The sequence below is a fragment of the Amblyomma maculatum genome, chromosome 4 (genome assembly GCF_055883805.1).
Source record: "Amblyomma maculatum isolate TAMU_Amacu chromosome 4, ASM5588380v1, whole genome shotgun sequence".
Classification (NCBI taxonomy): Eukaryota; Metazoa; Arthropoda; class Arachnida; order Ixodida; family Ixodidae; genus Amblyomma; species Amblyomma maculatum.
In genome coordinates this window covers 135,255,820-135,277,686 of record NC_139347.1, presented here as the reverse complement: position 1 = coordinate 135,277,686, position 21,867 = coordinate 135,255,820, and the positions used below count along the sequence as shown (strand labels likewise).

Here is a 21,867-nt window from a genome sequence, read left to right as displayed (position 1 = left end):
GCAGTGAATTCTTGCAGTTAAATTTATTGCCTAGGCCAAGTGTTTTTCACTGTGTTCCTGTAGTTAGAAGAGCCGGTTAATATATAAGCATTCCTCGTGGTTCCAATGACTTCGAATAACCAAGGTTTGGCAGTACATATTCTGCGAAAAAGCAACTGAAAAGGGATGATATACTACACTGAGAGGAATCTTTACCTCACCAAAAAAGACTGTTCATGCAGCTGTGATTTCCTGGTTTGTCCTAAATGAGTTTAGGGGTTGGTCAAAGGCACCCCTTTGATAATTATCTCCCAAGAACAGAATACATTTATGCAATGTTTAGCTTGCAAGAAAACAAATAAAAAGCAAGAGCTGTTGGAAATGCAACAAGTGACTCTCACCCGACTGCTTGAAGTTTTTCATAAAGTGAAATTTTTGCTATCTCTAGGTCTAACTTCCTTGAGAACCATACAGAAAAAAAAATGTCTCGCATGTAACCTCCCGGCATTAATTATTGCTATTTCTCAGAAACTCAGATTTTACTGTGCTGCCTTAAATAGAACAACAGAAGTGAACATGGTAACTGTGATAACGTTGCTTCACAACAGTTGCTTTCACGCGGCGACTCCCTGAACTTCCGCGGGCACCTCCATGGATCAAATTGAATACTCCACTGTTTGAACGAATACTCAGAACTGTTCACACAAGCCTTTTATTGTTTGCGCGGCCTGTTCTAAAATTTACGAAAAGAAAGAAAAACCGTGCCATGAATACAACTAGCAACGAAAAAAAAAAAAGAAATAGGTTATGCCAGGGAACTCTACATCCAATTAGTGCGCGGCCATGTCAGCTGCCAGCTACTACCTGCCAACACTATGCTCATGATTTTTCCCTCAACACTGACGCAGGATTTTTTAGTGAACGAGGACCTTAAAGGGGCCTTGTAACACTTGTGCCTTATGCATTAGATGAATTGTTAAGAATCGGTGCACTAAAAAAGGAGTTATTAAGGATTGATTCTTCAAAATACAGCCAAACCGAAAATTGCCAACTCAGTTTTCCGAGTCTTTCGCTTTCCCATGTCACTTGCGGCCCAATGACGGCACACAAAGGGACCAATCAAAAAGCCTACATGAGTCAGTCACTATAATGGCGTGGATGATGGCTTCCCATGGTTTCCTGGTCACGATAACGCATTTTAGCTAAAGATGACGACCTCTCTTCCATGGCTAAGACCGCATGGGCGCTTCACAAAAATAGAAGGAGGTACAAAGAGACCGGGAGAAGGCAGGGGAAGGAGACATTCCTTTGTCACCATGAACCCCCAAAGGTTGTGCTTTTCTCGTGAGCACTCCCTGACCGCCCCTTTCTATCTGCCGGCATCCTACAACAGCTAGGAGTGATCAGCAAGGTCGTTCAATTCTTTCCTGCCTAACTCTGGCCACATAGCCAAAGGTAGCTGTGCACAAGTATAGGTCAAGAAAGTCTATGATGCAACCAGAGCCTCTGTTAGTGCTTTTTGTGTCACTTGCTTCGCAGTGACTTTGTGTAAAGGAAATATGTTGTATTCACTGACTTAATACAGAATATAACAACGTGACTTAACATACTTTTCCTAATGGACACAATGTGCAGTGCATTTGCTATTTATCTAATCATCAAACACTCGCCAGTCGAAGTCATATCCGCTGCAAAAAACCACCACTGTGTGCCGACAGCGTCAGTACCATGCTTTTGGTTCTCGGGCAAATTAAAATATTAGATACCGAAATATGAGTGTTACAACCGGTAGTAATGGCATCGCTATAACTCAACAACTGCAGGTCCCCTTTACCGCTATCGCGTTGAAAAGCTCAACATGTGGTGCCAGATGAACCCACTACAAACTAGGAAGCAGCAAATACCTCACACAAGTGCTGCTGCTGATGCTAATGAGATTGCAAGCATGTCCACCATTGTGTTCCTCGCACAAAGACTGCAGTTGGTGAAAGTGCACACAAGCCTCACCCCAACTACATGCTGTGCACTATACTATGTTACACTCAGCCTAGCATTGGATCACAGCTAAGAGGGAAACAAAGGCAGTGTGCGGCGTTTAGCCTCTAAACACCACACACAAGCTGACACTGCTCCAGCAGCGCAGGTATGCCAACGTGAAAGTCTTAGTTGTAAAACTGGGTGTGCATACAATCAAGTGGACACCAGCAGAAATTAGGTATACTTGTACATGAAATAAAGCTCTGAAAAAAAAAAAAAAAAAGAAAAGAGAGAGAGACAGATAAAGAGAGAGGGAGAAAATTTACTGATCTCTAAACTATATGTGCATAATTATTTTAAATGATTTGTGACCAGGCAATATGAGTTGAAGACTACTACAGCTCGGAGTATAAAAATTTACGCGCAAGGCATTCTGCATGCACAGGTAGTCCTCTGCCCTTTTTTTTTTTTTTTTTTGTCCCGCACGACACAACTTCCAAATTTTGGTAGGGGACAACCCTTGCTGCAGTTGGGGAGAGGTGGCAATGTAACTGTTGTGCACAGTGCAGGTAAGCACAACACTTTTAGCAAATTATAGTGCACATTTGTCTTTTATGGAGACTAAAGGTGCAGCCCAAGAGTAGGTCATCATACTCCCACCATTGTCAGCTTTTCAAAAGATCTGACAGCAGAGTGAGGGTACTCTGCTCTGTTTCAATGACATATCTATTGAGTTGCAAGGTGCTATGGCACGTTTATGTAGGCCTGTAGCAGACAGAGGAAGAATCATTGGGCCTGAGGATGCAAAAATTAAATTTCGTATAAAGTGGGAGTAAAAAGTCTGACTGCAGTGTCCCCACCCTTCAAGTTCTGAGTCATGCTGCACTGCATGTGGGCACCACAGTGTCGATACTGTTGTTGCGTACTGATCTCGACACCAGAAGTGTGTCTATAGTCGGTGCCTGCATACAGTGCGGCACGGTTCCTGTGGGAGCACCTGGATGTGAGAAATAGATTCCAGCGAAACCCAGCGAACCCAGATGCCTCTTTTTGAGACAAAAAAATGGGCTCACATTCGTCCTTCTTGGTCTTGCGGTCCTTGCGATTGGCAGCGGCCTTCTTCTTGGCGGCCGGGTTGGCGCTCTGTTGGGCCTCGGCACGCTCCCTCCGCTGCTGCAGGTGGAAGTTGACAAAGTTCCACATCATCCATGCCTGCAGCAGGCACACAGCCACGATGCAGTTTATCCTGCACCAAGGCCAAGGAGACTCGCTGTCAGGGGCTGGTTGCGAATGCTGGCCGGTTGCAGTGGTGCAAGACAAATTTGCTAAATATGTAGATGGCAGTGACGCCCCTCTGGTTCCATCGCAAGGATTCACCAGCCCACTCTGTTAACAGCCAAAGATTACAAACACAATCACATGTAAAAAAACAGTAAGAATGCTCATTACCTCTGAAGTTTGCAACTCCTCCTTTGCTAAGATGGTTATAGAAAAAACTTTGAGGCGGTTAATATGATTAATGTGGCAGCGTGAGTGTCAGCATTTCAGTTGGTTAATGTGGCAGCGTGAGTGTCAGCATTTCAGCTGGACAGAGCTGCCACTGACGTGTTGACCCTGAGAGTGGATAGTGTGATACACTCAGATAATCACTGTGTGACATACTATGTGCTACACCCCCTTTCCCCAACCATGAACTCTGATGACCAACCACGGCTCTGTTTTGTTTCGCACCTGCCTCCTTTCCCTTCTCTCCTTAAAGTAATAAGGGAATCACTCTCTCCCCTTTGTCTCCTCTGCGCCAAATATTCACATGCCTACACTAGATGCCTTTTGAGATACTAAACATTCTAATGCTACTTCATTAAAAAATTGTGACAAGAACCAGCCAGAACTCAAAGAAGTCCACTCTCCATAACACTTTTTCTTCTAGTTTCCACTTGCCTGGCTCCAGCATGTTCTGTGCATATTCTGTTTACTAACCGCACCGAGGTGTTAGCGTGTCCCCCTTCTAATTTCACAGGGGGGAAGGTGTGCTATCTAGAACAGTTTAACTTCGAGTGCACACGCTAAAACTGATCCAGTCTCTACTGGCAGGTGCGATTTGCCACATGAGAAGTAGGTGGCCATATGTATAAGTGACCAGGCAAAACGCCATCATGGTTTCCACAAAACCAAGATTGTTTTCGTGAAGTGGCATCCTAGATGAGTTACCTATGCCATTGGACGTTTAACACAGCTCACGACACTTGTTGCCAAGCAGTACTATAGAAATGTTCTCTTCTCAGAGGAACCTAGACCCGTCAAATAAATTGCGCAGAACAACAAGCTTTAAATGCCTGCGCTAGTAACTGCTACGTGGTCAAGAAAAAGGAGGGCCGCCAGTGTTGTTGGTTGCCAGAGTGGGCACCTGATGAGCTTGGTGTTGAAGTTGCCAGTGCTGAGGCCAATGGGCAGGGCGGCATTCTCGTGCTGGGCGAGGCCATACCAGAAGGTTAGCACCGAAAGTGTGATGGACGCCAGCCGCACCAGAACAAACAGCACATTCCACACCGCATACCTGCACACGACACACAAAGAACGAGAGCAGTGTCAACATTCCACTTTCTTCTCTCACACAGGACAGCCAGCAGACAAGCTGACGTAGGTACAACAAGAGCTCAACTGCCAACCACAGCCCGCCCGACAACTCTGAAGGACCTTGCTCTCTACAAATAGAGACCTGGCCAGCGCATTAGGTTTGGACAATTTTCTTTCCCAAATACACACTTGACCCCAGACATGCAAGTTCCTGCCAGCGCATCAGTTTTGTTTCTTTATGCTTTGCTATCAAACCCCTGTCCCTCCCTCCCACACTTCACGTAGCAGCGTAACAAACTAATGCAGATGTTTCTATGCCTAACTTTGATAGCCCTTGCCTCACATGCAGTGCCATCTGCAGAGTGGGCAAACAAGTGAAACTGAATTTTATTGCTTTGACGATGTTAGTGCACTGTGTATTCCAAGAAAATGGCACTCACCCATAGTCGGCAGCCTTGGTGCGCTCAGCAAAGAGCAGTAGCCGGGAGGCATGGAACACCGTCTCTACCAAGTAGTGCATCACGGACAGGCACAACGCTATCCGCGAGAAACTGTGAGAGATTGCAGATGGTCAGCGACAGTACAGGGCAGGGACCACGTACAATTTCAATCCAGTCCACAAAGCCTGACGCTCCCATCTTTCTTGTGCTCCCGACAGGACATACTATGAACCTATTCTACCCTAGCATTTTGCTTCCCCTATGAAATGCTACGGCTCATGATCAGAAGCCCCCTGTCAAATGAGTGGCTGATATGGGCATCAGAAACAGACATTTAAAATGCACCTTTCTGTTGCAAAAATGGCTAACAGCTGGACTAATTATGCAAGGAAGGAGCTCATCAAACTGCACAACAACTGCAGGCCAAGAAGATACACAAGTGCAGTTAATCACGGTCATTGTCGTCAATATGGGGCTTTAGGCAAGTAAGCCCCCATTCCCCATAGCATGAGCACATTATTCCCCCCTCCCTTACAGAAGTCTTTGTCCAGCTAAAGCAGTCAACAAACTACTGGGACAACTCACTTGAGCAGGTAAGAGACAGCGAAGAAGATGAGCGGAAGTGTTGCCGTGGTGATGCGGCCAGACATCTCGTCCTGCAAGGTGAGAGCAAGCAACCAGGCTGAGTGAAATGTTGACCTGCCTCACACTGCTGGATGACAAGCAGCTTACACTGGGGCGCATAACTGGCAGATAAATGAAGTGCGGAAAGCAATAGCCCTTCAGCTAATGTAGACAAAGCCATTTTGTGTGTGTGTGTGTGTGTGCGTGAAGTGTATTTCATTTGTTTACAATATTGTGCAGCCTGCTTAACTGTTAAAGCACTTAAAAATATTGTTTAATTTTTTTTTTTCATTGAATGGTTTTCCAAAGAATAACTAAGGGCAAGATTTTATCTCGGTGTGTATAGCATGAAAGTAAATGGAGTGACTGGTACAAGGTCATATTCTGCCCTCGAGGTGAAACCACAGAGGATTACTTCCAGAAAACGGAAGACAGGCCCAAATTCTGAATTGTATCTTACTTTAATTGAGGAAGACATCAGAGTGGTGGGGCTGCCTTATGTCAGTGTAAGAGCTTTTCCTTTCCTGTCTGCAGTCATTTTGTTTATTCAGAATCTATGATAAAAAAAAACTAGAACACCTGGGAGTTTTTTTAATCAGTGCAGCCATCAAAGGGAGTCAATGGGCTTTTACTGTAATGCAAGCCGTCGCTAGGAAACAAGCTGCTGTCTCCCACTTGACGATCCTCCTGCACAAGCCCCAGAAGGATCTCACCAAGGCACACCAGTTGTCTTCGCTGTTTTATCAACACACCGGGGTTCCTGAAGATACTTCAAGGGTCGATTCAGTTCACTCTCTACACTATGGTACTTGCAAAATGCCAAAAATTTTTTTGCCATAAAGGGGTGTTCATTATAGGGCAAGTACTACCGTTGCCCTAGAGCAATGTCTTCACAGAATGAGAAGGAGGGATGGCTGAACAGCCCCTGTTCTGTCAACCTGTCACTGAGACCAAAAAGATAGATGGGTTGCAGAAACCTAGAAGTCAGCTTCTCTGCAGAGCAAAAAACCCCTTCACCATGGCAACCAAACCTGTTTTGGGGGCACAAGTTGGGTGAAGCGCAGAATACTTCTATGTCCAGCCTGATGTCATGCACAAACCTGTTGAGCAGAATTCCTTCACTATTGAGAGCCTGGAGGAGGTAGGGGCTGGGAAGGCGTTATGAATGGCACTCACAAATGGAGGGGTTCTTCATCCCGTAATTGCGACAAGAAGAGGGGTGCAGGAAATGGACGTGGCCTTTACTGCACCTAATACTGCCCCCAGAACAGGTTTGGCCGCCATGGTGAAGGGGTTTTTGCTCTGCAGAGAAGCTGACTTCTAGGTTTCTGCAACCTACCTATAGTCTCAAAATTATGACGCAAAGAAAATGAAGGTTCACTGATAAGTACTTACCTTTTTAGTCTTTTGGAAGTACAGCTCAGGATAACAGTGGAGCCAGTAGGCCAGCTGGATGATGAAGTAGAACTTGAACATGAACCTGCACATGGAGAGAAAACATTTATACTGCAACAACCAAGGCTCAGACAGCCATCACAAGTTGTCGAGTTGAGGATAGGCCTCTGTTGGTTAGTTTGCATGGACTTGTCATCGTTTCATTCTATTGTTTCTACTCTCTATCTACGTATGTCACTCCTGCTAGGGCGAAAATTCTGGCCTGCAGTATTTTGAAATATAAAATGAGACAGGTGCAGCAGCTCACAAAGAAAGAGCATGCCACGGCTAGGTTGAGGCTTCACAGGAAAAAAATATACACACATATTACAGTGCAAACCGTGCCACTGCTTCTTAGAGGCTTACAACACTTACGACATCTCATTGTGAGGGTAGCCCTCCCACAGCTTGTTGATTCCCGGCAGGTAACCTTCCTGCAGGAGGGGACAAAACAGCAAGAGAGTCATTACAACTACAAAACATGTGCAAATGCACATCCGAAATTAGTGAAAACATTGCGCATTCCTGTCAACAGGACATGCAACAAATCCATCCAAACAGCATGTTTGCCAAAGGTATTACTTGGCTTTCAGCTAATCAGCACTAAGAATTCTACTATGCAGCAAACTGACACCAAACATGCTTATTTCCTCTATGAAAGTGTTCTCTACTCCCTTCAATAGAGTATTCTGGCGTGCATTTCAAGGGGGCATTATGCAAATTCAGACCAAGTCAAAGTCAAAGTTTATTTCCCATCTAAAACTACAGATGGAGGAATCGTAGAAAAAAGCTGCCCTTGGGCAGCTTGACGAGTCTACAATTCTAATTATTGGCAGGGAGGCAACCCAAGAATTTATACAATTTTAAAAACAAGCTCATCAAGAAACACCAGAAGATACACGAAACAGCAATATGTATACATAATGAAACTTAAACCATGTTATTCAAAAACAAATTATGTAGTTCACGACATGGAAAAGAAAACAAATTGAGGTTAATGTGGATATACCTATTTAGAAGAGATGGAAGAGTGTACTGAAGGCATTCCCTACCAAGATTTAATCGAGGTGTTGGCACTGTCCATTCTTCGCCAAGTCTTGTTGGATAGACTGATTCTTTTTTCCTTAGTTCTGCTAAATTCTTAAGGTTTGTTACATTATTCCTGATTTCTGTTTTAAAAGCAACACTGAGGCGATATTTATAAAGATTATGTGCTTTAATAACTCTGGAATGACAAAAGAGAGCTGCACTTGGATGTCGGAACGGTAAATTATATGTATTTCGGAGATATCTTTTTTGCATTAAATGAATACGTTCAAGGTTAGTGAATGTTGTAGTGCCCCACACTAACTGGCAATAGTTTAAATGCGAGTTGAATATTGAATTGTATACCAGCATCTTAGTTTTTGTGGGAAGTATGTATTTTAGACGGCCTATAATACCAGTGATTTGAGCTATTTTTTTCAAGATATAATTGACATGATAATCCCATGACGTACTGGCAGAAAATATAACCCCGATGCATTTAAATTGCTCAACTATTTCTACAGCCCGCGACTTTAATATAATATTATCGTGTGGTGGGATAACTTTGTTTTTCGGCCTAAATATGAGAGCTTTGGTCTTACTCTCGTTTATTTGCATCAAGTTAACTGCAGACCAGACCTCAAGTGCTTTCATTGTGGCATTACATTGTTTGATAAGTTCATGAAGATTTTCACCTGAAAAAAATACGCTCGTATCGTCGGCATAGATGAAAAACTTTGTATTATCGCTGATGTTGACAATATCGTTTAGGTAAATATTGAAGAGTAGAGGCCCTAGCGTACTGCCTTGGGGGACACCGCAGAAGAGCGGCTTCGGCTCAGACCATATACCATTTATGAACACCACTTGCTGTCTAAACGACAAATAGGAACTTAAGAGTGAGAGCGCTTTTCCTTGGATACCGTAGCAGTGTAATTTATTTCGTAAGATTTCATGATTTACCAGGTCAAAAGCCTTTGAGAAGTCCACAAATACACCAATGACAATAGCTTTGTTTTCAAGTTGCTTTATTATATATTCCTTTTGTTGGAGTAACGCAAGTTCAGTTGATCTGCTTTTACAGAAGCCAAACTGAAACGGTGTTAGCAAGTTAAATTTATGGATGAAATTTGACATTCTTAAATGGAGCATTTTCTCAAATGCTTTCGAAAACACTGGCAAAACAGACATTGGTCTGTAGTTGCCGAGGGCGTTGCGATCTCCTTTTTTGTAAAGAACAACAACTTTTGCTAATTGCATTTTTACCGGAAAAACTGCAGCCTCTAAACACATGTTAAAGATGTGAGCAAGTATGGGAGCAATTATATCAACTACATGCTTGACTGGCCGTATTTGGATACCATCAATGTCACAGCTAGTGCTGTTGTTAAGATTTGTTATCACCGACACTACCTCGCCTACCATGACTGGGTAGGCGAGTGAAATGAAAAGAATACATTTGCACCCATAATTAACGGAGGCCCAAATTGTGACTTCTTCAATATTACGTACCACACTTTTTTCTACTACCCTAAAGCTGCCTTCATTGAAGCAGGTGCATATGTGAACTGCATGCAACAAAGGCACTGTAGCAGTTGAGTTGGCCCCACCAACTATCTACACAAAGGCAGCGCCGAGTTACTTGAAAATTGACCGACCCATGCGGAAGTTTTCTACACATAAGTAAAACAATCCGAAATGCGAGGAATGCTTACGAGTAGAATGAGCTGACGCAATCATGCAGGCTTCAGCACTAGGAGTACAAGGCAAGTCATCCATTTCACGACGCAAAAGTGGTGCGCAGACCGCATGTGTAACCGCGCACCTCAACTGAATACAGTAGAACCCCGCTATAATAAACTCTGATATAATAAGGTGAACCTGAAATCTCAGTTTACCTTCCATAGACGACTGCCTATTTCACCCCCTTACAGTAAAGACATTTGATAAAGATCGGTTATAGTAAAGTGCGTCTGGCCGCGGCGACGACTTCCCACGAAATTACCTCGCCGCAAGTGCACTACATAGAATCGCGAAGAGATTTTTTTGTTTGAAAAAGAAAAATACACCGAGTGTTCTTTTAAATGGCTTTACCACTAGGCGTAGTAGCACAAAGGAGAAGCCAGCTTTATGCAGGCCTTGGAGTAGTGAGGAAAACAGCATGCAGCGCATAGAAAAAAAAAAAAGTAAAGCTATCTACCAGCAAGGAAAGTGTTGTGTCATTTGCTCTCACAGCATGCTTTTGTGACGTCACAGGTCAGGTGATAGCGGCTATAAAAGAAGCTGCACTGTATCTTGGTGCTTCTTCTTCGTGTGCCAGACAGCGTCTGAATAAACACAGGCATATGTCGCGCTCTCGTCATGTGTGCTACTTGGTAAAGATACAACAGTGACGACGAGGATGGGATCCACCCTGCAATTGAAGTAGCACAGTTTGGTAGTGCAAGCACCGGAACACCGAAAAGGGCAAGCACCTGGACGCCGTATAGCAGCATGGCTACGCTCGGCCAGTTTGACCAGTTTGCTGAGGACGGGGACGAAGATTTTGAGTTCTACACCGAACGCTTTCAACATTACCTGCAAGCTAACAAGGTGAGGCACGACTTGAAGGTAGTGACTTTTGTGACTGCCATAGGGAAGAAGACTTAACGAACACTCAAAAATTTGCTAGCTCCGAAGAAGCCAGAAGAGAGAGACTACAATCACTTGGTGAAGGTGCTCAAAGAGCGCTACTGTTCAAAACGAGTGATAATAGCAAAGCGGTTTCGTTCTGTCAAACAAAAATGCTGTTGCGAAGCCACGTGTGGTGGCCGAGATTAACTCAGAACATAGAACAAAGGACGAAAGAGTGTGCCACATGCCGGTTATTGCAGAACGTGGCACAGAGAACAACCCTTGTCATCCTGGGGCTGGCCCACGTGTAGGTGGGAAAGAATGCACCTGGACTTTGCATATTGTGATGGACAGTAGTTTCTAGTGATTGTGGACGCGCATTCTAAGTGGGTGGAAGTGTTTGTGATGAGTTTGACGACCAGTGAAAAGACTGTGGAAAAACTGCGTGGTGTGTTTGCCGCATATGGGTTACCAGAAGAGGTAGTGACTGACAACAGCCCATATTTTGAAAACTTCTTGACCAGGAATGGCGTTCGGCACAGTATATCTCCTCCTTATCATCCTGCTTCAAATGGTAGTGCAAAGCGCTGTGTGCAGACAGCGAAAAGAGACCTCTGAAAGCAGATCCAGTACTAGCACCGGAAAGGGGACACGATGTCTATGCAGAATTGCATTGATCATTCAGATACAGGAACACCCCAAAGAGGACCACAGAGGAAACACCAGCGCAGAGATTCCTGTCGTGGTTGCCCTGAACCAAACTGAGCCTGCTGCATTCTAACATGGATCCTGGAGAGTTCAAGGTGGGTGATCGCGTCCTGGTAAAGGGTCTCCGACCTTTCGATGCAAAATGAATAGCAGGGATAATCCACAGGCAGGGTGAGCGCCTGCACGTACTTGGTTCTTACGGGGAACGAATAACGATACATTCATGCTGATGGCCTTCGACTGTGTACATTTCAAGAGAAGGTGACGTCTAGACACTCTACCATCCCGGCCGCGCCGATCCGAGCATCCAGCTGCATACGACTATGCCCGAAAGTACAGGGCTGCGCATCTCGAACGACAAGGCAACAAACGAAGGCAACACTTCAGCACCAGAATTTCCGCAATCGGGCTCTGTGCCTGCCCCACAGCCTGATCCCCAACCGCCACCTGATCCTTAGTCAGATCCTCAACTGCCACCTGATCCCCAGCCTGGCCCTCAAGCGCAATTTACCCTGCAACCACCACTCTGTCGTAGCACTCTTAAGACAAGGGCCCCAGACAGCTATCGGTCATAATAATGACGAACACTGTATAGGGGAAGGAATGTTGTGTCATTTCCTCTCCCAACATGCTTGCGTGACATCACGGATCAGGTGATAGCAGCTATAAAAGCAGCTCCACTGTATCTTGGGGTTTCTTCTTTGTGTGCCAGACAGCTTCTGAGTAAACCCAGGCATATGTCGTGCTCTCTTGTCATGTGTGCTACTTGGTGAAGACAACAGAAAGAAGGTGGCGCGATGCATTCAGAGAGTAAAAGAGAGTAAAAGTGCAGCGAGAAATAAGGAAGGGAAGAAACAACCAACATTCGCAGCACTGTGCAGCATGAAGCAGCAGTGGCAAGAACTGTAGGCGCGGCGTGTGCGTTATTGCAGCACTTGACTGCTGCGAGCATTTCTCATCTTACAGACAGAAAAATAGAAGATGATGCCGTGTTCATGCAACGCTTTGCTTTTCACATGATATCAAAGTCAGTTATATTCATAGCCATGTTGCCCTCATGCTTAAGAAGTACTTCCACAAGATGTAAACAAAAAATCATAATTAGTTAAAATAGGATGAAAAGACAAGAGAGATGAAAGGTATTTGAGAGAGTTTTTTTCGTTAAGCAGGAGACATGTTCAGTAAGTAGCCATTTAGCTACCAAACAGCATCTTCAGGACCATGTTATCACCAACCATTGATATATAGTAAAGACTCCGGTATAGTAGCTTTTTGCTGGTCCCAATGACGTACTTAACCCAGGATAAAAGGGAGAACACTAGTGAAAAATGGACAAAACAGCATGTGTGTTTCATCTTTCGCATTCCTCTCTTTTGCCCCGAGAGTTCTGTGCTAATTGGGATGAATATAATGTTGGGAAAATGCAGTTTGATAGAAGTGCCTCCAAGGTAAGTTTAGATGTAGCAGTACATGCTCCTCTCTCGCCCAACCGTGGCGACCCGCCCACAGTGGCAGCCGTTGCTGCCACAGTCTCATTGTCAGTGAGAATGCAAAATGTACCTTTATATTAATGAGTAACAGGATTGACTCAAACATTTTCAAGATTTCACCTGGACTTATTACTTATTTCAGTTTCTGTTTTACACTGTCCTTTCGAGTCTTCACGTAGAAGCTGCAGTACCGAAAACTTGAATTACTTTCAACTTCATCACATCCAGATTTAACTATACACTTCCTTTCTGGTGCAGCACTTTTTGCAAGATACCAACGAAAAAAAAAAAAAAAAATGACCTAGCGTAAAAGAGGTCAGCAGCTCATCCGCTCAAACTGTGGCATCCTGTTGCAGAGAAAAAGTGTGTATGTTGTGGGTTTCATGATGCACAGAGCAACTAATGCTACAATGTGCCGAGTACAAGGCTGAAAAAAATGACTGCTGTGCTGATGGGCGGCTAGTTTTTGAAGTGTCCATTAGTTTTTGGATCATAACACAGTAAGCTCCGTTTAAATGAACGCTGTTAAGACAAATTTGCAGATAAGATGAACATTGCAAAAGAAGTGGTAGATTTCCTACCCATAGGACTCAATGTAAAAAAAAAAAAGCACGCACTGTGGGGTTAAGCTCACATAAAATGTGGGATGAGTTTGTAATTCTTACTTCAAAAAAATAAATAGCAGAGCTGCTGCTTTCTACGGCAGAACTTTCAAACAAATCCTTTTGTCTTCGAAGTACAAAGATTTGCACGTGCCTTGCGGATGATATCGGCACCCCAGAGGAAAGAGACGAGGTAGAAGATGAGGAGCTGGCCAGACTCGTTGAACTTGCTGTGCTTCATCTTGGACAGGTGCATCTTGCGGTTCAATTTCTGGACACACAATGCAGAGGCTGGGTTAACAGAGAATGCATGTGTGTGCACACACACACACACACACGCACACACACACAGGTGTTCACAGAAGCAGGCACACAATGAAAAAGTACACACTGATAGTGTTGCATCTATAATGCGGCCCCTCAGGAAGGCGCCCTTTGATACGCTGTCCATTCCAACCTAAAATCCATGCTATACACAGTTAAATCTCCTTAGTTTGAACATATTTCGCAGTCCTAATGACTTCAAACTGACTGTTTTTTTTTTTATTTAACCAAACACAGCAAGAAAAATAGGGCCCAGGCAAAAAGTTTCATTATGGAATGCAATGTCGATGGGCCCCTCCACTTCGTCTTGCAAATGCGTATCAAACCTCGGCATTGCTAAGTGGCAACACCTTGTGGCTCGCTCCGAGGGGCCGTCACTTCAATGGTTTATAGCAAAATCGAGATTGGGCATTCCTGCGTAGCACACCAAACCTTCAAATTTATCAGGCTGCTATAGGTGACCACTTCGAGCTATTCAGTCAAATTTTATATTAGAAATTATAGGAGCACAGGTAGAATTATCCAGGAGTTTTAATTAACCACAGAGTTCGAATTACTGATGTTTTGCTACAGTCCCTTTCTTCAGTGGTGTCAGCACCTTCATTAATGTAATGTGTGTGCAGCTATTTCTGCTGCGACTACTGCGGTACATAATATTGTACAACCTCTTGGAGGTGCTCAAGAACAAGACCACAGTGAAGAATTCAAGCTGCATCTTTGAACCAAGTGTAAAGACAACAATGCAACACTGTCATACAGCCCAGTGGCTGTGCCACATACATAGCTGCGTTGCTGCACAGTTACACCTGACACCTTTCTAGCTTCTTATTACATCTACCACAATCCAGGTAGCCACAAAGTGCTCAAGAAGTAGCAAATTTGGTGCATTAACTAAACAAATGAGACATGGTTCAGCAACGCTCTCCCCCTATCCTGGCTGCAGTATCTCAGCCACCCATTCTTGTAAATGTCTTATGTGAGCCGCAGCAGAGGCAGACGCTGCCATCACCTAGCACCCTCAACGCAACTGCGAAACATTTCATAGTTTCTATAACATCAATTAATGGGGATTCACTTTAATCACTTTCAGGGTAATTTACCCCATATTTAATTTTTATTCTGGCAACTGTTCTGCATTGTCCTTTTGAGACTTCATGCAAAAACTGCATATAGCAAAAACCTGGATGTAACAAAAAATTATTAGCTTTTTATAACTTACATTATAACCACATTTAAATGTATTTGCTTTATGTAACTATAGCAGGCTTCTGGCCATGCTTCTTACTTAAATGCTCTATTTTTTTTTATTCATTCAGCTTTGCGCACATCATTCCCAGCCAATTCAGAGCACAAAAAAATAAAGACTGACGCAAGCTGGTTCCCCACTCTTTTCAATCTGTGGGATATGGTGCAAATGTACAGCATAGCAGCAAACCTTTTATTGCAATAGCAATACTGCACCAGGTTTCGGACCATTGTGTGGTCCCAGGAAGGGACATGTTTGACCTTGAACAGCCGCGAAGAAGCCGAAGACCGAATCCGAAGACAAAGAAGAAAGCTTGATCACCGGCAGCCTATGCTATGGTGGCTAGAAGGGGGCAGTGTGACGGGCGACGTATCCGCACCTTGCGAGGGGGAGGCGAGATCCGCGATGAAATTTCCCGGTGCCACAAGGGGCGCTGCAACGCTCTGGCGTGCATGGGGAACCAGCCACTGCCGCGCGATTGAGCGCAGCAGCGCAGGTTTGGGCGAGGTCTGGGACGCATGGACTGCGCTTGTTTGCACGTGGACCGCGAACGATTCGAAGCTGGTAGTCGCACATGTACCACAGTGATCCTTTTTAGGTGCGAAGTGGGTGATTCTGTGCTGATCCTGTGTTATGCAGTAGATAACGCTGTGCGCACTCGTGGCGCAAAAGCACGAACATGTTTTGTACCCGGCCGCACTAGCGGGTACAAAGCGCACAAAGCCGAAACCCCCTTTTCAGACCACCTTAATATGTAGCTTAACGTGAACTGAGGTTGCGAAATATCAAACGTGCTGACAAGGAGCTGACGACTAATTGTGTCTCGTTTGCGAACGCATGGCATACTAAGTCAAGACAACTTTTTCAGTATAGAATACTCGAGACAAATCTTCACTCAAGACCTGCGAAGTTGCTCGTAACTATCATCTGCCCTAGTTTCTGTAACCTTGCCCGTCCACAGAAACAGAAGAATATTCAAGCCAAACTTAATTGTTACGCTATGCCTTTGCTGATCAACAGCTGAAAATAATATTTTAGTACGCTGGACATGTTTATATTTCAGGACAAATGCGGGGAGCATTGCGATGCTGGCTCTCTTATTCAGCTGTGCCTCAGTTCAGGCTACAATAATGAGGGTGAAACAAGGGATAGCCAGCTTATCTTTTATATGGCAGGATGTGTGACACAGAAGTTTAGCAGCACAATTTCAATTGTGATTCTGGCCTCAAAGGCAGCAGCTGAATGCAATTAAGATCGCTGTGCACGCAACAATTTGATAGGGGAGGCTTATTTTACAGCCAGGGACAAAAGTTTGAGGGATGCTGGCTCGTGGAATTTTGTGTGTGTGTGTACGTGCGTAATCGGGCAATTATGAAGAAAGAAATTTGTGGAGTCACGAGGGGACATGCACGCTCCATTCAGAGGAAAAAAAATATCAGAAGACAAACTAGCGAGGCAATGAGGAAATAAATTTTTCCCACAAATCCCTCCCCCAAACGTTTGTTCCTGGCTGTAGCATATAGAACTATGCTGGCTACCGTTAGTAGGGGACGCATTCACATTTTTTGTAAAAAAAAAGAAGAAGAAAACGTTTTATGCTTTCAGTGTGCATGATTTCGCGCAGCTTCTCAGCAGTCTAACAAACTCCACCAAGTGGGATGCGCGATGTTCATCGTAAAGAGGTTACTGCAAAATGTTTCCAGTTTGTGGTGCTAACTATGGATTCATTTTTTTTTCTCTTTGAATAATGGACAACGCTCTTCAAAATGAGCGCCAGAAACATTTGAAGTTATAAACAGAGTGAATTTGAAGCAGAGCCATTAATTCGTTGTTGGGTCGCTCTGACGTCGGCATTTGTATATTGTATTAATAAAATAAATATCATTTATGCTCTTGTGGACATTTTGTGCAAATGATTTCTTTGCCTTAATTGTAATGAAGTGTTTCCTTTGGTCTTGTGGATTTGTCCAGCAAAAGCAGTGATGGAAAATATTTAGTGCATGATATGAGATGCGCCAGAACATCCACCAGTGCACCTATTATTTATGAGCTACAGTTTCCAAGTAACGTAGCCATAAACGGCATGTTGCTGAAGCATGCAGCCCGACGAACAAACAGCACTCTGTTTGTCATCCTGCCTGTTTCACGTTTGTCTACTTGTTAGCGTGTCGTAACGCGCTGAGAACCAATTTGCTAGTATGTCTTTTTTTTTTTCTGTGGCCACTCATTATATTTGCCGCGGCTACAGCCGAACTCCAAAGCTCTCAGTCAGAGTTCTAAATTGTCCGTGTTCGTTGTCCATGTTGGAGTTGGAGTTAAAGTTTATTTCTTTCTTTTACAAGAAAGGGGAAGCCAAGGCAAAAGGCGGCAAGCCTGACTGGGCCTTGGCTCCCAAAACAGATAACAACAGACAACAGCACACACCTCTAATGTGTTGTTGTCTTAAAAAAAAACATTATGCAACACTTACATACGATATGTAAAAGATATGAATACATGCAGTATTCATTGGATATACAAATCAACAGATCACGCTGTCAATAACATAAATATTTTTACTAAAACCAAAAAATATTTACACAAAAAAAGATTACACATGAGAAAAATACAGTTACTACCACCATTGCAATTATAGGGGATATTCATTTAAATATTGTTTTACGTTCTTTTTAAATACTCTAGCTGCCAATGAAAATTCCACATTTGGTGTGTTGTTGATTAGGGATGGCACCTGAAAAGTTAATTTCTGTTTTCCATAGTTGGTTCGGGTAATAGGTACTAGTTTTTTTCGTGTTCGCAGGTCATACGTTACTGTAGATCTATCAGGTAGAGTAGTATACAGCCTATTATGGTGAATGTACTGCAGAAGACGAAAGTAGTAAATCTGATTAGCGGCTAATATGGCATATTTTTTAAATAAGGGTTCTGTAGGCAAGTCGCGCGGTATACCGTAATAACCTTCAATAGCTCGAAGAGCTTTTTTTTGAAGAACAAGCAACTTATTAATATTTGTAGAAGTTGTGGTTCCCCATATGAGAATACAGTATGTGCTATCAAGCTTTTAGTGAAAACTAAACGCGTACAGAGTTAATATTCTGATATGCGTTCTATTAAAGCTTGCTTTTCCTAAATTGCGTCGCTAAACTCCATTTGCGCGTACTGATGGAGAAAACAATGCATCTTTTCATCTCTGATGTGCAAACATTTCGTCATGTTGGCATCGCACCAGAATAAAAATTCAAACGCGATGCAAAATTCACGCGAGACGCGTGCCTGGTGCCGTCCCCTCCAGCCGCCGCGACGGCTGCACACCAGCTGCAAGTAGCGCCATCTATAGCTTTCATCGCTGCCCTGTTGCCTGCCCCCTTCACACTGCCTCCTTCTAGACACCATACTAATCCTTTCGCTCCACATTCAGTTCAGTAGCATTGAACCCTTCTCATTTACATGTGGGTCGGTAGCTTACGCTCTCACGTCATATTCTTAAAGGATGTGCTTAAGTGTCCCCAATAATGTAGCAGGCAAAAGAAGCTTCCGCCGTTGCTATCACAATTCAACTAGGGTTAACCGGAATTAAGCCACAACTAACTTTTCCTTCAAAAAGCTCGAGGGACGCGAAAATGCTGACACTACTCAAGCAGGCCCGTCCAGAAAAAAAGCTGGCTGTCATTCTGTACACAAACAGCACATCCCACAATCTAGAAAAGGTGGAGGACAAAGCTGGTATCAGAGTATTATTTTCCGCTCCAACACATCTTATTATTTATGTGCGCAAAGGTGAACAAGTAAAAAATAAAAAGTAGATCTGTAGTAAAAGACACAGTCAGAAGCATTAGTTGCACTGAGAAAGTAGCTTATTCAGTTCTGCTGACATGCAGTTTCATGCACGCAGGAATAAGAGGCAGATGTTTAAATGACACTGTTTGAACAGTGGTACAAAAATGAAAATCTATGCTCATTCAAGGGTTCACTGTAAGGCACGTAAGTGTGCAGCTGACTTCAAAAAGACCCAAGCCCTGCTGGAGCTGGACATCAGTTAACAGCAGAGATACTGCAAGCTGCAGAAATAGAAAAGGGTGGCGAGTCATGTCCCAACAACCAATGCGTCTTAAGTAAGAGAAGGAACTTGAGTGCTTTAGGTTAAGTGTGCAAGCAAATAACTGGGCTACTTTGTGAGCTTTCTGCATGAGTTTCATGATGGCGCTGATTTCCTTGATGGTTATCACTTGGCCGCGGGTACCCACTATGTACAACAGGAAATAAACTATCAGTCGTCAGTATGTCTCACATCCTCGTCTCTGTCCCACATTTACTTTTGGTGCCATTTTGCTGGATGTCAAGCCAAGTTGCCCAATAGCATAGATGCTAAGCAAAGAAAAAGGCAAGATAAAAAAATGTCAAATGCTTACGAAAAGTTTCTTGAGGTACTAGAGGAAACCAAGGTGGCAGCACTCAGTCAACAAAGTAATTGTGCACACACAAGAACATAAAAGCAAAAACAGAGAGATGGCCAACATGCCCCAAATATGTCAGCCATATTAAAGCCAGCACCTAACTGCAGAAGAAGAATGGCACTAGTAAACAGAGTAGGATCAGTTCAGCGCTGCAAGAGTGAATATTTCACCGTGAAAAACCCAACCGCAGAATATATGTAGTAAGAGAGAGAAAACTTTTACAGCACACAGTATGTAACTATGTATAATAGCAGAAGTACCTTGCACGTCCTCCAGCAAGAACACATTTCAAGCTGCTAATGAACTGTCAAGGTCAGTAGCAGAATACATTCTGTTAGCACTCGCAGAGTTCTGTTCTGCAGATGAAGGTGCAGAATCCCAATTACCCAAACAAAAATATACAATGTACTCACATTTGTGAGCGTGAGTGGACGTGCGTATGAATGCGAGTAATTGTGAGTATGAGCATAGATATGAGAGTGCGAGTAGACATGTGTAAGAATGTGAGTGAGCAGTTGTAATTGTGAATGCGAGCGAGAGAGTGGCGGTGTAATCATGGTAAACAAGTGGAAAAAATTATAGGGGATATTTAAGCTCCGCCCTTAAAAGTATGACGTGGTAGCATTAAGCTACTAAGCTACGGTGTTATCCAGCTACAGGTCGTAGGCAACCACCCGACATATAAAGACCCACTTACACCAAGCCGTATGAGCGTGCCTGCATGGCCTAGAACTAGCGTGTCTGACTCACCACCCAAGAGTACTGGAATGTTGATTCTTATTCCACCTCAAATGAGTTAGCTGAGTTGACAGCTCCTCCCAACTTCTTGATATCATGTGGATTTGTTGAGTTGCACACACAATATAAGAACCAGTGCTGGGCCATGTCAGGTGCCAGCTACCACCTGTCAGCGCCATGCTAGTACTTTTTGCTCACAACAATGACGCTGGATTTTCTGTTGCGTTCAAAGGATGATGACACAGAAGACAACATGACACGAGTGGTTGCAAGTGGACATGAGTGTGAGTGGATCCTACATAGCATAGTTTGCTTTGCGGGTACAATACTCCAGTAGTGACACTCACATCGAGCAGGTATTCCTGGATGATGGCGTGCATGACGATAGCAATGAGGAAGTAGAAGAAGGTGAGGCAGAGGTCCTTGGCTCCATACGTGTAGTTCACCACCCCCTGTGTCTCCAGGCCTGGACAGAGTACAAAAGTATGACTTGACCTCCTAGAGCCAACGCAGTTCATGTGGTGAAGCAAGGCTGCAGCTCACAGTTCAAGCTTTGCATCAGTACAAAAAGCTCTGCAAAGGTAGATAACAAGTTCAATCTGGCTAATTTACTCCATTTAAATTTATTTCTTTTCAAGCAAGGAATCTTCTGTTCATCACACAAGCTTTCATATCCCACTGAGCAAATTGTACAACATTAGTGTCATCCATAGCCTGAGTCACTTTTTGGATGTTAAACCCCATAGACCAACAATGTACAGTACAACACCCCTTACACTGCAAGGATACATGTGAAAACCAGCCAGAGAATATTTCAAGAATTACTTTCAAATTTATTATTCCAAAGGCACGCACGAATGAGGGACACCACAGAGAGCTATTTTCTCAGGGCTATCGAGGTAAACACAGACAGGCAAGTTTATCTTTAGAAATCTACTGTCCAGATAAACAAAGCAAAGGCTTCATTCTGGAGGGATTTTTTCTCTTATTTTGAATACTGCCTCTTCCCTTGAAGAGGTTAACAGATGAATTTTATTAATGAAATTCAATCCAGACTCAATTATTTACCAGTGAAGTAAATATGAAAGGCTGTAAATTCAAAGCATAGGTCTGCATTTCTGAGCAACTGTACTATGTAGTAAGTTGCACGCACGTATACACTGCATGCAATTACACACTGCAAATTATGGCGCAAGCTGACATGCGCAATAAAACTTCATAGCTGCGCCCAGGGGGCCGCGCTCCGCTCGACTGCAAATGCAAGGGAGACGATAAGCAATCGGAAAGCCCCCAGGTGGGAGAGAGAAGCCACAGGCAACATATGCATACACGTGTTCACTGCCGGCCGGTGACTGCCGTGCCCCGCGCGAAGCCAGGCGCTCGAAGATCGACTAAATGATGCGGGAAGTGCGACCATGCGCTTACTGTCACTAAAGGCCGCAAACGCACTTACCGTCAGTAACGTTGTGATGTAGGGCGATGAAGACCGAAGCATATGGTGCCGACACCTGCGAAGGAGACCGGTCGTCAGCTGTAGTACGTCGAGCCGAAGCTACGAGACATCAACGACACGATCGCAAAATCGGCAGAAAGTCCTGGCACTGGAGAAACGAAATAAAGGCGGTCAAGGAAGCC

The 21,867-nt window shown here is 43.9% G+C and overlaps 1 protein-coding gene across 2 annotated transcripts in view; it reads right to left on the bottom strand.

Moving 5' to 3' along the window:
* Positions 1 to 21,867, bottom strand: part of TRAM (translocating chain-associated membrane protein 1) — a 32,605-nt gene that overhangs the window by 10,061 nt on the left and 677 nt on the right. For both annotated transcript variants that reach the window (XR_014706769.1, XM_084602538.1), the window contains exons 2-10: positions 21,686 to 21,740; positions 20,580 to 20,698; positions 13,621 to 13,741; positions 7,407 to 7,461; positions 6,993 to 7,077; positions 5,559 to 5,629; positions 4,974 to 5,084; positions 4,364 to 4,513; positions 3,030 to 3,202 (exon numbers count right to left, since the gene is read on the bottom strand). Coding sequence is in view for 1 of the 2 variants with exons in the window: in XM_084602538.1 (XP_084458664.1) it covers positions 3,030 to 3,202; positions 4,364 to 4,513; positions 4,974 to 5,084; positions 5,559 to 5,629; positions 6,993 to 7,077; positions 7,407 to 7,461; positions 13,621 to 13,741; positions 20,580 to 20,698; positions 21,686 to 21,740 (940 nt within the window). In the remaining variant the exon portion in view is untranslated. The remainder of the gene's footprint in view (positions 1 to 3,029; positions 3,203 to 4,363; positions 4,514 to 4,973; positions 5,085 to 5,558; positions 5,630 to 6,992; positions 7,078 to 7,406; positions 7,462 to 13,620; positions 13,742 to 20,579; positions 20,699 to 21,685; positions 21,741 to 21,867) is intronic.